At 42.4% G+C, this 13,979-nt stretch overlaps 1 protein-coding gene across 16 annotated transcripts in view; it reads left to right on the top strand.

The window, feature by feature from the left end:
- PARD3 (par-3 family cell polarity regulator) overlaps nt 1-13,979 on the top strand; it is a 518,486-nt gene that overhangs the window by 11,882 nt on the left and 492,625 nt on the right. For all 16 annotated transcript variants that reach the window (XM_046679514.1, XM_046679504.1, XM_046679509.1 and 13 more), the window contains exon 2: nt 2,004-2,105. In XM_046679514.1, the coding sequence (XP_046535470.1) occupies nt 2,004-2,105 (102 nt within the window). The remainder of the gene's footprint in view (nt 1-2,003; nt 2,106-13,979) is intronic.

Here is a 13,979-nt window from a genome sequence, read left to right on the forward strand (position 1 = left end):
GAGCAGGTTCTGAAGTATAGAGTTAAGAGGTTGAGAAGATCTTTAGGGAGGGACTTTATTTCAAAGGCGTAGCTCCAATTATATAAAGCCTATAGGTTATGATCTCATATGGGGAGAGTGAGGAGGATCAGGAAGCTTAAAAAACAGTTTATTATAAGCCGCATTTTAGAGGTCGGTCTGCTTCTGTGTCTATAAAAGTGTTCTAGAAATGAAAGTTGATACTTAAGTTGGTGAGGTCTGCCTACAGCTTGCTTGGGGGGAAGAGGAGGGCAGGATGGAGCTATTCCACGTGCCTCGGGGATGCTGGTTAGCGGATACCTTTTCTTGATTCAGCCCCAGGAGATTAATTATTCCTGATTTCCCTTGGAGAGTTAATACAATTTGGTACGGAACTGAAGGAGTAGAGTTTATTTCGGGACTTTGTTCTTTCATGGCTCAGAAAATCTAGAACATGGCAAAATCTGGAGCATTGCTGGAATCACAGCTGCAGGCTTCCTAAGGATTCTCTGGATGATGCAATCAGGGAATCATGCAGAGCGAGGCCCCGTGAATGAAGGGGATGCCAAAGAGTGTGTGTGTGTGTGTTTTACACACTTACTCTCTGTGTTCTGGAGGAACAATTGATTTGAGTACTGAATCTGCTTTTAAAGAAGTCCAGGTGGATGAGGATGCTGAGCGACTGTAGGTTATTTGCATAGTAGTTGTTCTGGTAATGTTAATAACTTAGAGAATTGGGGTCTGAGCTGTTTTCTGTGCTGGTTAAAAAGTGTGTTTTTGTGCCTGTTCCATTTGAGTGACTCTTAGGCGTGGATCTGATGGAGAGTCTCTTAGAGAGCTTCTCAGGTGTGGGTTCCTAGCCCCGCCCCTGGAGAGCTTCTCAGCTATGGACTCCTGGCCTGCCCGGCAAGGCCTGGGTCAGGAGGTCAGGCTAGGGTCCAGGAATCTGTGTCCTAGCTCTCATTAACCTTTGGCTTCCTCCTTCCTAGCCTTTCCTTTAAGAAAGAACTGTACCAAACCCATCACTGTTTAGATTGGAAAAAGGGAGTGTTAACTTGAATTGAACTTTTTATTAGTAATTCTATGTTGTGGATAATTCAGTAGCTAATGGCAAAAGATACAATTTAGTGAGTTTTTATTTGAGTATACAAATGAGAATGATTGTAGAAGTTTGAAAACAACAATGTTCTCTCTTCAAGTAATTTAAAAACAGTTTTATGTTACAGTGTGTCTGTGTGTATGTGTGGATATGTGTGTATATATACACGGATGTGCATGTGTGCGTACGCACACACCCTGTATAGAAGTGTGTAAGGTTTAAAATGAAGTCCTTTGTCTTCCTTCTCCCCCACCCCCACTCCCCAGAGAGAACCACTGCAAATTTGGATGTGTATTTTTTGAGACATTTTTATATGCATGTATACAAGTGCATGTAGCTTTGCCTTTACAATAATAGGCCACACGCTTGTTCTGGGCTTGCTTTGTTTGCTTGTGGTCTTGTCAACATTATTCTGTGGCAGGATATGTGGACCTGTTTGTAGCGGTTACTTTGAGCCACCAGGGCCTGCAACTTCGTTTTGTTCAGATAGGCTGTGACATGAGTTTTTCAGACATCCAGTATATGTTGCTTGCTTATTAGAATATCTCTATGAATTGGCCCGAGAGGATTAATAGAGATTTCATATTGGACAGTAGGACACCCAGCGTACTTTAGAGACATCAATATTTCTTGCGCAGAGAGTTTTGCTGGTTTCTGCAGTTCCTCTCATAATAGCACATCAGCATCTGGGCCAAAGGAAAGTATGCAGTACTGACTCCATCATAGAAGAAAACGAACATTGACTCAACAGCACAGAGAGGGAGCTGCTTGAATTTTTAATCAATTGCAATATTGTTGATGCAGTCGATTCTTTTTTATGGGTCGGAAGTTATCCCAGTTTAAATTGTTGCATTCCCTTTTGGTGATGCTAACTTGCTGTTGTCGATGCTTCTCTACTTTCATACAGGATCCAAACTACTGGGTACAGGTGCATCGACTGGAACATGGAGATGGAGGAATATTAGACCTGGACGACATCCTCTGTGACGTAGCAGATGATAAAGACAGAGTGAGTTCAAGTCCAGGGGAAGCTGCTCTGAGTGCATTTTGTGAAGCCTGGGGAGGGAGAGGGTGGGGGGAGTATTTTCCTTCCTGTTATAGATACACACATTTTAAAGAATGTTTGGGCCACTCACTCAGGGCCTTTACTTTTCTGAACCTCAGGGTATAATGATTTTCTTGATACCTGGGATAGAAAGCTAAGTTTTGGAATTTTAAAATTGCAACTTTTTAAATGGCAATACCTTTAAAAGCTTTCCATGCCATTTTTCTCCCCTTATTAAGTTAACCAAACGTAACATCTTTCTTGACAACTCAGATCTGTCATTGTGATCACCTTGTATGTTCAGTGTGTGACATACAAGGTCTCTGAATTTTGATCCCAGTGCTGGCCCATCACAACAGCTGGCCTGTGCAGTGCACTGCCTGGCTACAAAACGAGTGAGTGCATCCCAGCATCCTCCCTGTGTGTGGCTCTCAGGAAGCCACCTGCCCTCGGTGTTCCCCTTGGTGTGGCTTTCCTACTGCAGCGCTGTCTTCAGTGGAGGCTATGATTTTGGTGCCGTGAGCGTGGCTGCGCACAGCACAGGCCCCCAGTGTTAGCTTGCACCCACCCTTGGTGCGTACTCCATGAGGGAATGAGGAGGAGGAGGAGTAACTTGCACATTTGAAGAATTTGTGACAGAATGTTTGGCTCTGCATAGAGAAGTCAGCAAATTCTTTATTGTGATGAGGTGATGAGGCTTGAGCAGCCTTTGGCCACACGCTCTCTTGTGTTCAACTTGTAATGAAGTTACACAATGGCTCACAGCCTTGTATACAATTGTGTTATCACAGCTGTGTGATAGCACAGGCCCTGTTAAGCCAGCCAGGTTACATCATGGGGTTGGAAGATGGTAAAGTGGTCCAGGGCTCACTCTGGTCCTCCTGGGGAGCAGTCTCATCACTGTCTCTTTGCCTGATCCTCCAGTCCGCTCAGCTGTGTGCTGGGGAGCATTCACTCCTACGGTTCTGACAATTAGCACAGTGCTCAGACTTGGTGGATGTCTTATATGTTTTCTTGAAATATTAAGGAAAATGAAAATTGTAAGGTACGACGTGTTGTGTAAATTCAGAGATATTTGATTGACTAGTACCTGCCGTGGTGGGATTTGTCTCATGTAGCTGCTGTGGTCCAGGGACACATTGTGCCCAAACTGTGGAACTTTGTGCTCATTTATGATCTGCTGCTATTTCTCTTGGTGCCATTGCTCCTTTTGGGCTGTTCAGTGAGCCAGGAGTAGGATGGTTCTCAATCCTTTTCCTGTCGTCCATGTGAAGAGCACCATCTAGAGACTTAGTGTATTGTGCACTTCAGCTCCAATGCTTGAACAGCGACAGCGATTTATGAAGAATTTAAACAGGTGCCCTTTCTCAGCCGTCATATTAGAAACAGATGACCTAATGTTGTATTCATCTTTCAATATTTTCCTCTTCTCCCTTCTTCTTCCTTGTTTTCTTTTCTTTCTTTTTTATTTTGGTTGTTGGTTCTTCTATAAAAATATGATAGCTCCTTGTGAGGAAAAAGAAACATATAACGAAGGAAGTAATCACCTGTGACGCCACTGCCGCCCGGAGCTGTCACTGCTGGTATTTGAGTGGGCTTTGCATCCTGACTCTTTTCTTCAGATAGAGACACACACCTTTTCTTTTATGTTTTTTTGTCAGGAAGATTGGCCCTGAGCTAACATTTGCTGCCAATTTTCCTTTTTTTGCTTGAGGAAGGTTGTTACTGAGCTCACGTCTGTGCCCATCTTCCTCCGTTTTATGTGAGGTGCTGCCACAGCGTGGCTTAATGAGCAGTGGTAGGTCTGCACCAGGGATCCCAACCTGCAGACCCTGGGCCACTGAAGTGGGGCGCACAAGCTTCAGCACTGCACCACTGGGTGGCCCCCACTTTCTCTTTTAAATAAAAAGGATTGAATAGTAGCCTGCTTTTTTTCTTTAGTTGATTATAAGTATCTTTCCATGTCCTTTAACCTTAGCTGTGCCAACACAGGCGGGTAGCATTTCGTGTTACCACTTTCTGCACTGTGTTTTTGTACTCGTTCTGGCACTTAGGTCACTGTGCAGGAAGCTGAGCTGGCGGCTGTGTGCTCTCACCGTTGGTCTCTGCGGGCTGAGCAGCAGCGATGGGCTCCCGGGGCTGCTTTCTGATACTGTACAGACTTGGGTCTCCCTCCAGTTGCTACCTCCTCCTTTATATTTTGACTTTGTGCCTTTCATAGTTTATAAGGCTGCCGCTGAGCTATGCCTCGTGTGGGGTCTGCGTGGAAGGACCTGTTGTGAACTTTGGGTTGCTGAGTGAGTGGGACTGATGGGCTGTACACAGTGCTGCTGAGAACGTGGAGCTAGACGGGCTCGTTCACCTGCAGCGCCGCGCAGCAGTGCCCTGCGGTCCCTGAACGCGGATGGCTCTGTCTCGGCTTCCGCCTTTCACCCCCAGTTGACATGTACGCTCCAGTCAGTCACGTTTTGAGTAGGTACAATACTGACATGTAGGTGTTCAGCAGTACGATTAAAAGAAATCTTTTGAAAGGTGCTGAGTCTTACTTTATGGCCCAGTAAGTGGCATTTTTGCGGATGTTCCTTGTGTATTGAAAATAGTGTGTATTCTGCAATTGTTGCATTCAGTGTTCTGTAAAGATCAGTTGGGGTGGCTGATGGTCTTGTTTCGATCTGTGGGATAATTTGTTACTCAACAACTAAAAATAATGCACTTTTCTTTCAACACAATTAACTGTGACATCATACAGAAAAGCCAAGGATAAGGCAAACTGTATGATCTCAAATAGTTGCATATTAAAATCATAGGTTACTTAATAAATCATGTTTTAGATTTTGTACTCTTGTGAAAATTTGATAATGATGAATCTACATCTTCTAGAATCTTTTATTATATTTCCCGTACAAGTTAAAAAATCCTTTCACCTGAGAAAATGTTTTAAATATTAATAAATGAGATAAGTGTTTAGATAGTTTTATATCATGCAGATTAAATTCAGTTTCCAAATAGAAAAATGCCAGAGAATACAGTGTACCACAGACCGAGAAAGCTTTTTTTTTTCTTGGTGAGGAAGATTGGCCCTGAGCTAACATCTGTTGCTAATCTTCCTCTTTTTTGTCTTGACGAGGATTGTCCCTGAGCTAACATCTGTGCCCATCTTGCTCTATTTTGTATGTAGGATGCCACCAGAGAGTGGCTTGATGAGCAGTGTGTAGGTCCATGCCTGGGACCCGAACCTGTGGACTGGGCTGCTGAAGCGGAGTGCACCTGACTAAACCACTGTGCCATGGGTCAGCCCCTGAAAGAGCTTTTACATCATTATTTCAGTATTTCAGAAATACCTAAGTATGTATATGTGTCTGATTAAAAACTTTTTGAACGAGCTTCGTGGGTTAAATGACCACTTTAAGTGGTAACTAAGACACAGACCGGATCACGCAGAGTCGCAGCATCCACGTGCACGGGTGTTGGGTGCATTATTCCAGCGGAGGGCTTGTGTGCAGCCAGCTGTGCGGTTCTTTTCCAGGCTCTGAAATTTGATTCCGATTTAATCATCCTGGAGTGTTTTCAACTATTTTTGGCAGCTACTCTGAGTAAAGATCTTGACACCTGTTTTGCTTTTAGGTTAAAACAAAAGCATTACAGCTCTCCCAAACAATAAAATTCCTTTAAGAAATGTCCTGTTTTATGAAAATCTCTTGGGCTCAAGTTTAAAGCCCAGATATCTAGCCTGGGGAATAGGGTCTCTGGGAGCCAGGCCTGGGCATCTGCATTTTGTAATCCTCCAGGTGGCATTTAGGCTCACTGAACTCTGAAACCATGGCTTTAATGGCCTTGCCATCAGTCTCTATACTGGGGAAAATTCTCTCAAAAGTGCAATTTTTTTTGTTTTTTTAAGATTAGCCCTGAGCTATCTTCTGCTGCCAATCCTCCTCTTTTTGCTGAGGAAGAGTGGCCTTGAGCCAACATCTGTGCCCATCTTCCTTCACCCTATATGTGGGACACCTGCCACAGCAGCATGGCTTGACAAACGGTATGTTGGTCTGCACCTGGGATCTGAACCAGTGAACCCCGGGCTGCCGAAGCAGAGTGCGTGAATCTAACCGCTGTGCCACTGGGCTAGCCCCCCAAAAGTGCAAATTTTACACCTGCTCATTGTGACTATGTAAAACTATGAAAAATTATTTTTTTATAGAGGGAATTTAGGATTAAGAGTCAATAATTTAAATGATAGCAAAGGAAAGTTGAAGTACATAATTAACCATAATTTTGCTCGTTATCCTTTAATTGTTAGAGTTCAATGCACAGCCCTGAAAAAGTTTCCTTTTAGTGCCTGTACAATTCCAACGACCAGGATTTCCCCAGATTGTTCAAAGTGATAGGAGTGTGGGTTGTCTTGGCTTCTTGGAGTAGATTTGATTTTCTAAGATGCAGAATATTCTAGATCTACTTTTGGCATAAAAACATGTCCAGTTCTGTCTGTCTCTTCTCTACATTGTTGCTTTCTAGTAAGTGAAGAGAGAATCAGAGTGCACAGGCTGTCATGGTGTTTTATTTATTCTTAGTGTCTAATTCTCAGTTTTCTCAATTCACATTTTACCAAATTATGAAAAACTGAAATGGTTTTTGTTATCTCAGCATCATTTAGGACAGCTGTAATGCATTTGTCTGTGTGAGCTTTCCAAAGCACCGAGCTGTGTTTTGTCTGAATTTCTTTCTAGTTTGGTCTTCTTTATTTGTTGTTTATTATTCCACTGAACCGTCCCCGAGTTCTTCTCAGTAGGTCTGGGTCACCCCTGTCGTTCCCTCCATGTGCTACAGTAGATTTAGAAATATTTGGCTTCGCCTCCCTCCTGCGTGCCGGTCACTTGAGACTGACTGTGAGGGCGTGGACAAGGGGGTCAGCAAAGCTGACCAGGAACTGAGAGCTGGGGGAAGGGCGCTCTTGGGGGTGATCGGCAAGAAGGAAGTCTTTGCTTACGCACGTCATTGTCTGCTTCTTCATATCTTTGGTGCTGGAGATGATTTAAGATGTGGCATCAATATTTCCTTTGTCATACTTGGATGTAATTTCGTTTTGACCAAGAATGATGTCACGTTTGTTGTTTTGGTGGTGACCTTGTGAAATATCTTCCACTATCTGTTTCTTGCCCTTGGTGGTGGAAGGGTTGCGTGCAATGACAGTTTAAACTCTTTGAAGAGTTTGTACCTTTGGACTGGGTCCAGGCACGGGAGTCCAGGCATTGCAAAGGACTCGGGACCTGTTGGCTACTGCTTGCTGGAGAGAGCCCAAGATGCTCTGGGGGACAGCCTGGCCAGTGTCCTCAGCTAAAAGAAGGTTGAGAAAAAGAAACTTAAGATTGGAATTATGGACTAGCAATAATTTGTGCGTGTTGGGTTAAAGCTAGCACAGAGGCATTTATCACACATTTTCATCATTCCCTTGGTGATAGCTTCTAACTTATAAACTGATGTGGTTTTTGTGCCTCTTATGCTATTACTGCCCTGTCAGTTGTTTTATATTAGTATTTTCTGAATGTGTGGTAATATTTTTCTTTTGAATACACACATAGCAGAACTTTCAGGTAAGGAACATGCTTTAATTTAAAAAGTTCACAATTTTGTACTTTTTTAGATGTTACTTTTTATCACCTATGTGTAAATCATTATTTTACGCGTCTTGACATCAAGTCATGAAAAAATAATCAGTGTCCAGCAAACTGATGGTCTTAGCATATCCTGAGTATGTTTGGAAAACATAGGTATGTATACACTGTAACAAAGGTGCTATAGATTCTGTGTCCTAGTGGTTGATAATATGGAGAGAAGCACTCTGTTTTTATGCTGGAGATGGTCAGTCTGTACAATTTGTAGATGAGAAGGCAGAACATGTTTTTTGTATCTGGAATAAGAATGACTAAAGTGAATTTTTTGGCGATATCGAAATGGGTTTATAAAACAGTAGTAAACCCTGGTTTGTTAAGGAATGAATTGCTGCTTAAATTACAGTGAGAATTAACAGCTTATAATTGATGTAAGTCTAATTTTAATTTCTTTAAATGCTCTGTTTTTTCCTTATTTAATGCATGGGCCTGTATGTGCCTGATATGAGAAAGTTTTGAGATTTAAATTCCTTTATCCTCAAGAATAAAACACTAAATTGCAGCCTGGGGTCAGTTATTTTTAGAATGTCCATGTCTCAGGGGTAGCGGTGGGTGAGGAGTTCCTGGCCTAACTTCCTTTTATCCTTTTTTTTTGAGCTAATTTCTTGTTGAGGACTTGGTCCGTATACAGAATATGACGCTGTTTTATTTTTTTAAGGGTGTTCTTATTAATATGGACTGAAATTTAATAAAGAGATGCCTTCGGTAGATTGAATTTTTAAAGATGCCCAATTTCCTTTAACCCTGAAGTACAAAGTATCTTAAAGCCACCTAGGGTATGTTGTGAAAGAGAGAAAAGAGCCGTAGAAACTGATGCACCTGGACCCATTTTGTAAGTTATTGTCAGGGATACTGATTTGTTAACATTATGTATCATATCTTCCTTAGATCTATCAAGCTGTAAAAACAAAATAAACGTCGAATGAGGGAAGACCTCTGATACTAAATGTGTAACTGTTGTAGTTCACACTTAGAAATTCAAGTAAATTACGTGTTAGTGAAAAGCAGTGATGACTGAAATAAGGTGTCCTCCTTTCAAATAGATTATTTTAGTTATTGCTAAACAAATAAAATTAATTTAAGTGAAAGTTTTTACATGCAAAAAAGGGGTGGGATGCAGAATGGGGCTCACAGAGATGTATATAGTTTCTCTTGGGCGTGGCATCATATACTTATGTTTTCCAAATTTAAAATGACTGCAGAAATCATGTGCATTAGGTTGTAAAACCCCTTAGGATGTTTTCGTGAAAACAGTTAACACTGAGTTTTTTTCCTTTGGGCAAATTCTGGCTTCATTTCCATGAGTTATAATGAATTATATTGTCTGCCTAGGTGTTTCACAGTGACTAGCCATTGGTTTTTACTCCTCAGGTAGATTAGTGATAGAATCTCTGTTCCTTGCCTTCCTTTAGGTGGAGTGGGTGCAGCCTCGGGGACCATGCTTGCTTTCTTTCTTTTTTTTTTTTTGAGGAAGGTTAGCCTTGAGCTAACTGCTGCCAATCCTCCTCTTTTTGCTGAGGAAGACTGGCCCTGAGCTAACATCCGTGCCCATCTTCCTCTACTTTATATGTGGGACGCCTACCACAACATGGTGTGCCAAGCAGTGCCATGTGTGCACCCTGGATCCGAACTGGCCAACCCCGGCCGCCAAAGCAGAACATGCGCACTTACCCGCTGCGCCACCGCCGGCCCCAAAGGGGGCCATGCTTTCAACGTAGACATCTTCAACTCTCAGTCTTGGGGGAAAGGTACATTTTAAAGAAGCAGTACTTTCTCAAAGCACACCCCACCATAAAACCTCTCTATTTACAGGAAAACATTACAATGAAATACTGGTGAAAAATATTTTCTGTTGTCCTAATCAAGAGGAACAAGTTGTTTCTGCATAAGTACCTGCCCGACTGTCTTCGGATGAATATATGAGGCTGAGATGGGTCAGATGATTTAAAGGCTCAGTGTTGAACCAAAGCTGAGTGCCCCTCCCCTTCCTGAGTAATGGTTAAATGAATGTTTTTAAACCAGGGTGGCTGAATAATAATAGTAGTTTTGGGGCCAGCCTGGTGGCACAGCAGTTAAGTGCGCGTGTTCTACCTCGGTGGCCCGGGGTTCGCTGGTTCGGATCCCGGGTGCGGACACGGCACCACTTGGCAAGCCGTGCTGTGGTAGGCGTCCCACGTATAAAGTAGAGGAAGATGGGCATGGATGTTAGCTCAGGGCCAGTCTTCCTCAGGAAAAAGAGGAGGATTGGCAGATGTTAGCTCAGGGCTGAGCTTCCTCAAAAAAGAAAATAATAATAATAGTAGTTTAGAAGCCAGCACATGTAGTAAATTCGTTTGAAAGATAGACTTTTCGTCGCAGTTTTGGCTAACTTAACCAGCTTGCTGAGCACCTATCACTGAGCCAGGCACTGTGCTCAGTGCTGGTATTCAACGTTGGACGTAAGGACGATTGGTTCCGGCTGTCTCAGGACTTTGGGTCTCTTGTGAGAGTTAGAATTCAACAATCAGAGAACTTAAATGTGGAATTACTAACAAATGATGGTTATGAAGAAAAGAAGTGGCCCTAGGAAAGATGTCACAAAGTGCCCTGACCAGGCTCTGGGTGAAGCAAGACTTGCCTGAAAAAAAAAAAAACATCGAGCTGAATCTCAAGGCCATCTAAGTGAAAATCCAGGGGTTTTGGGTGATGAGGTTTACGTGTGAGAACATGCCCCGGCTGCAGGGTGTTGGTGGGGGGAGCAGAGGGCCTCAGGGGGCCAGCTGCAGGTTTTGTGGTAGCAGGTGTGAGCCTGAGGGAGGTTGGACCAGGTAGAGATGGTGGGGAGGAGGTGGAGTTGGGAGGGATTTGGTAGGTGGACCTGGCGGCGGGCCGTTCATCAGGCAGGCAGTGCTGCAGCTGGCCAGAGGTGGGACAGGCTGGAGGAGGGTTCAGCCTTGACTTTAGTGGTATCAGTTAGGCAATTGGATATTTGGAACTGAAGTGTGGATAAATTCGTGACTCAGATATAAATTTATTAAAAATCAGGCTAAAACAGCATACAAAATGTGGTCTAATTTTAGTAGAAACAATTACAGACATTGGAAAACGTTTGAAGGGACAGACTGAGAAGTGTCAGTGTTTGTCTCTGGGGGAGCGGTGTGGTTAACCAGGGGTTTTTTTTACTTTCCATTTTTTAGTATCTCCATAATTCTACTTCTGCCTAATTCCAATAAGGAGAAAGCATTTGGCAGTTCTAAATATAGCTTAGAGTAGAAACATCTTTTTTAAACTTTAGTACAAATTGGCCTAGGGAAGGAATTATTGAAAGAGTTTGATAACCTGGAATTGAAAGGATTTGTATAAATAGGCTTCACTAACTAGACAACTTGATTAATTTCCCCCTAAATGGATTTATTTTAGTTAGGCTATAAAGAAGAAAATATTTAAATTAAATGCCAAGTAGAGCGCTAATTGGCTAATTAATTAGTTCACAGGGTTTATTTCCCAACATTGCAGTATTTATGGTACTGATCTGCCCACAGTGCATCAGTGTGGGGTGAGTTGGGGAGCGCAGGGCCAGGCGGAGGCTGAGTGTGTGGTGAAGGTGTTAGTGGAAGGCATCGGAGCGAGGCCCCCGTCTCCTGCGTGAGCGCGGTGTGGAAAGGCTCCTTGTGAGTAATAGGAGTTTTGGTTACGGACAGCCTCCGGCACCTCATTGCTGGTTGTTAGCCTTCCTCGGAAAGCTGTCCAGACTGTTTTTTCCACTTGTCCAGGGCCACCTGGTGAGTCGGGAAGTAGGGGCAGAGTCTCTCCCTCTTTCAGTTGTCATATAAATCGTAGGTGGTGCTTTGCTCCTCTGTTGCTTCCTTGGTGATGGGCATCTTGTCTGGTGGAATCAGAAGCCACACTGCCTGTGTTTGCTTCTGCAAATCACTTAATCTTTCTAACCTCAGTTTGCCCATCTCTAAATGGAGGATAACGATTGTACCTGCCTTAAAAGGTCTTGATAACTTGTTTAAACCTGAGAATTTGTGTTAAGGTTGTAGCATTGTGCTTGGCAAAAATAAGGCCCCAGTAAATGGTAATTGCTATCGTTGCTGGTCACCATCACTGCCACCGCCACCATTGAATTAGGCTGACTGTTCATTCTTTTAATACCAGTTTCTAATGATTTAAAAATGAGTAAGTCAGGCTGTCTTAGGTATTTGTTTTAGAAAATGAGTTTCTATAGATAATTATTCTCTTTTGCTTATTTTTATATTTCTATCAATTTGAAGAGAGCTTGGCACATAATGGGTGCTCAGTAATATTCTTAGAAGAAATACTTGATTTGTTTCCTGCATCCTGAGAATTTGAGTATACTGTCAATGTGTGTATTTGTCTGGCCCCGAAGGAAGCTGAGATCCCAGTTTTGATTTTTAGTATCTGGGAGACAATAGGGATTGCATCATTAAAAAACAAAACAAAACGAAAAATAAAAACAAAGATTTGATACCAGAAGCAAAGGCAACAAAAGCAAAAACAAACAAGTGGGACTGTATCAAACTAAACAGCTTCTGCTCAGCAAAGGAAACCATCAGCAAAATGAAAAGGCAGCCTACAGAATGGGAGAAAATATTTGCAAATCATGTCTGATAAGGGGTTAATATTCAGAATATATAGGGAACTCTTACACCTCAATAGCAAAAGAACTAACAACCTGATTAAAAGCTAGGCAGTGAAACTGAATAGACATTTTTCCAAAGACGTACAGATGGCCAAGAAGTACATGAAAAGGTGCTCTGCATCACTAGTCATCAGGGAAATGCAAATCAAACCACAGTGAGATACCACCTCCCACCTGTTATAATAGCTCTCATCAAGAAGACTAGAGATAACAAGTGTTGGTGAGGATGTGGAGAAAAGGAAACCCTACTGCATTGGTGGTGGGAATGTGAATTGGTGCAGCCACTATGGAAAGCGGTGTGGAGGTTCCTCAAAGAATTAAAAGCAGAACTACCTTGTGATCTAGCTATTCCACTGCTAGGTATATCCAAAGGAAATGAAGCCACTGTCTCAAAGAGATGGCTGCACCCCCCTGTTCATTGCAGCATTACTCACAAGAGCCAAGATACGGAAACAACCCGAGTGTCCATCAGCGGATGAATGGATAAAAAAGTTGTGAGATATATATATATATATATATATATATATATGAATATTATTCAGCCATAAAAAAGGATATTCTGCTATTTGTGACCTTGAGGACGTAATACTAGGTGAAATAAGTCAGGCAGAGAAAGACAGATACTGTATGATGTCACTTATATGTGGGATCTAAAGAAGCCGAACTCATAGAAACAGAGAGTAGAGTGTGGTTACCTGGGGCTGGGGGCGGGGGGTGGGGGGAGGGGGGGGAGGGGACAGGTGGAGAAGGGGGGGAAAGGGGAGATGTTGGTCAGAGGGTACAAACTTAAGATGAATGAGTTCTGGAGCTCTAATGGACAGCATAGTGATTATAGTTAATAATACTCTATTATATGCTTAAAAGTTGATAAGAGAGTAGATCTTCGATGTTTTTACCACAAAAAAGAAATGGTTATTATGTGATGTGATGCAGGTGTTAGCTAATGCTAGGGTGGGGATCATTCTGCAGTGTATCAGTGTATCAGATCAACACGTTGTACACCTTAACTTACACAATATGTCAGTTACATCTTAATAAAGCTGGGAGAGGGCAAAGTAAGCTTTGTTTGTGGTATTAAAATATTACCTGGTCAACAACAACAGTTCTCTAGAGAAACAGCACGCCTCCAAACAAGTGCTCCAGAATATACGCTGCCAAAAGCTGCTATATAATAAGTTGCATCTTTTAAAATGTGTAGCGTAAGTTTTCCTTTCCCTCATATCTTGAGTGAAACGTGAAATTCAGGTTTTTGTGTATATAATAAAGCATTATCATCACACAAAAAAAGAGAAAAGAGGAGGAGGAGGGTTGATGACTGTTGGTTTCTTCTTCATCGTATTTTCTGAGTAATTTTGGAGAAGTAATTTTAAATGATAAACAAGGTCATGCCATTCATTCATTCACAGATTCATAAAAGGTAGAAATCATGTAGAAAGTGGCATGTTTGTTTCTCCTGGATTTCATGGGAAAAGGAGGAAAATAGGCAGATCCTGTACTCTTTGGATCCTACCATAATTCCAGAATAAGCTG

The sequence above is a fragment of the Equus quagga genome, chromosome 12 (assembly GCF_021613505.1).
Source record: "Equus quagga isolate Etosha38 chromosome 12, UCLA_HA_Equagga_1.0, whole genome shotgun sequence".
Taxonomy (NCBI): Eukaryota; Metazoa; Chordata; class Mammalia; order Perissodactyla; family Equidae; genus Equus; species Equus quagga.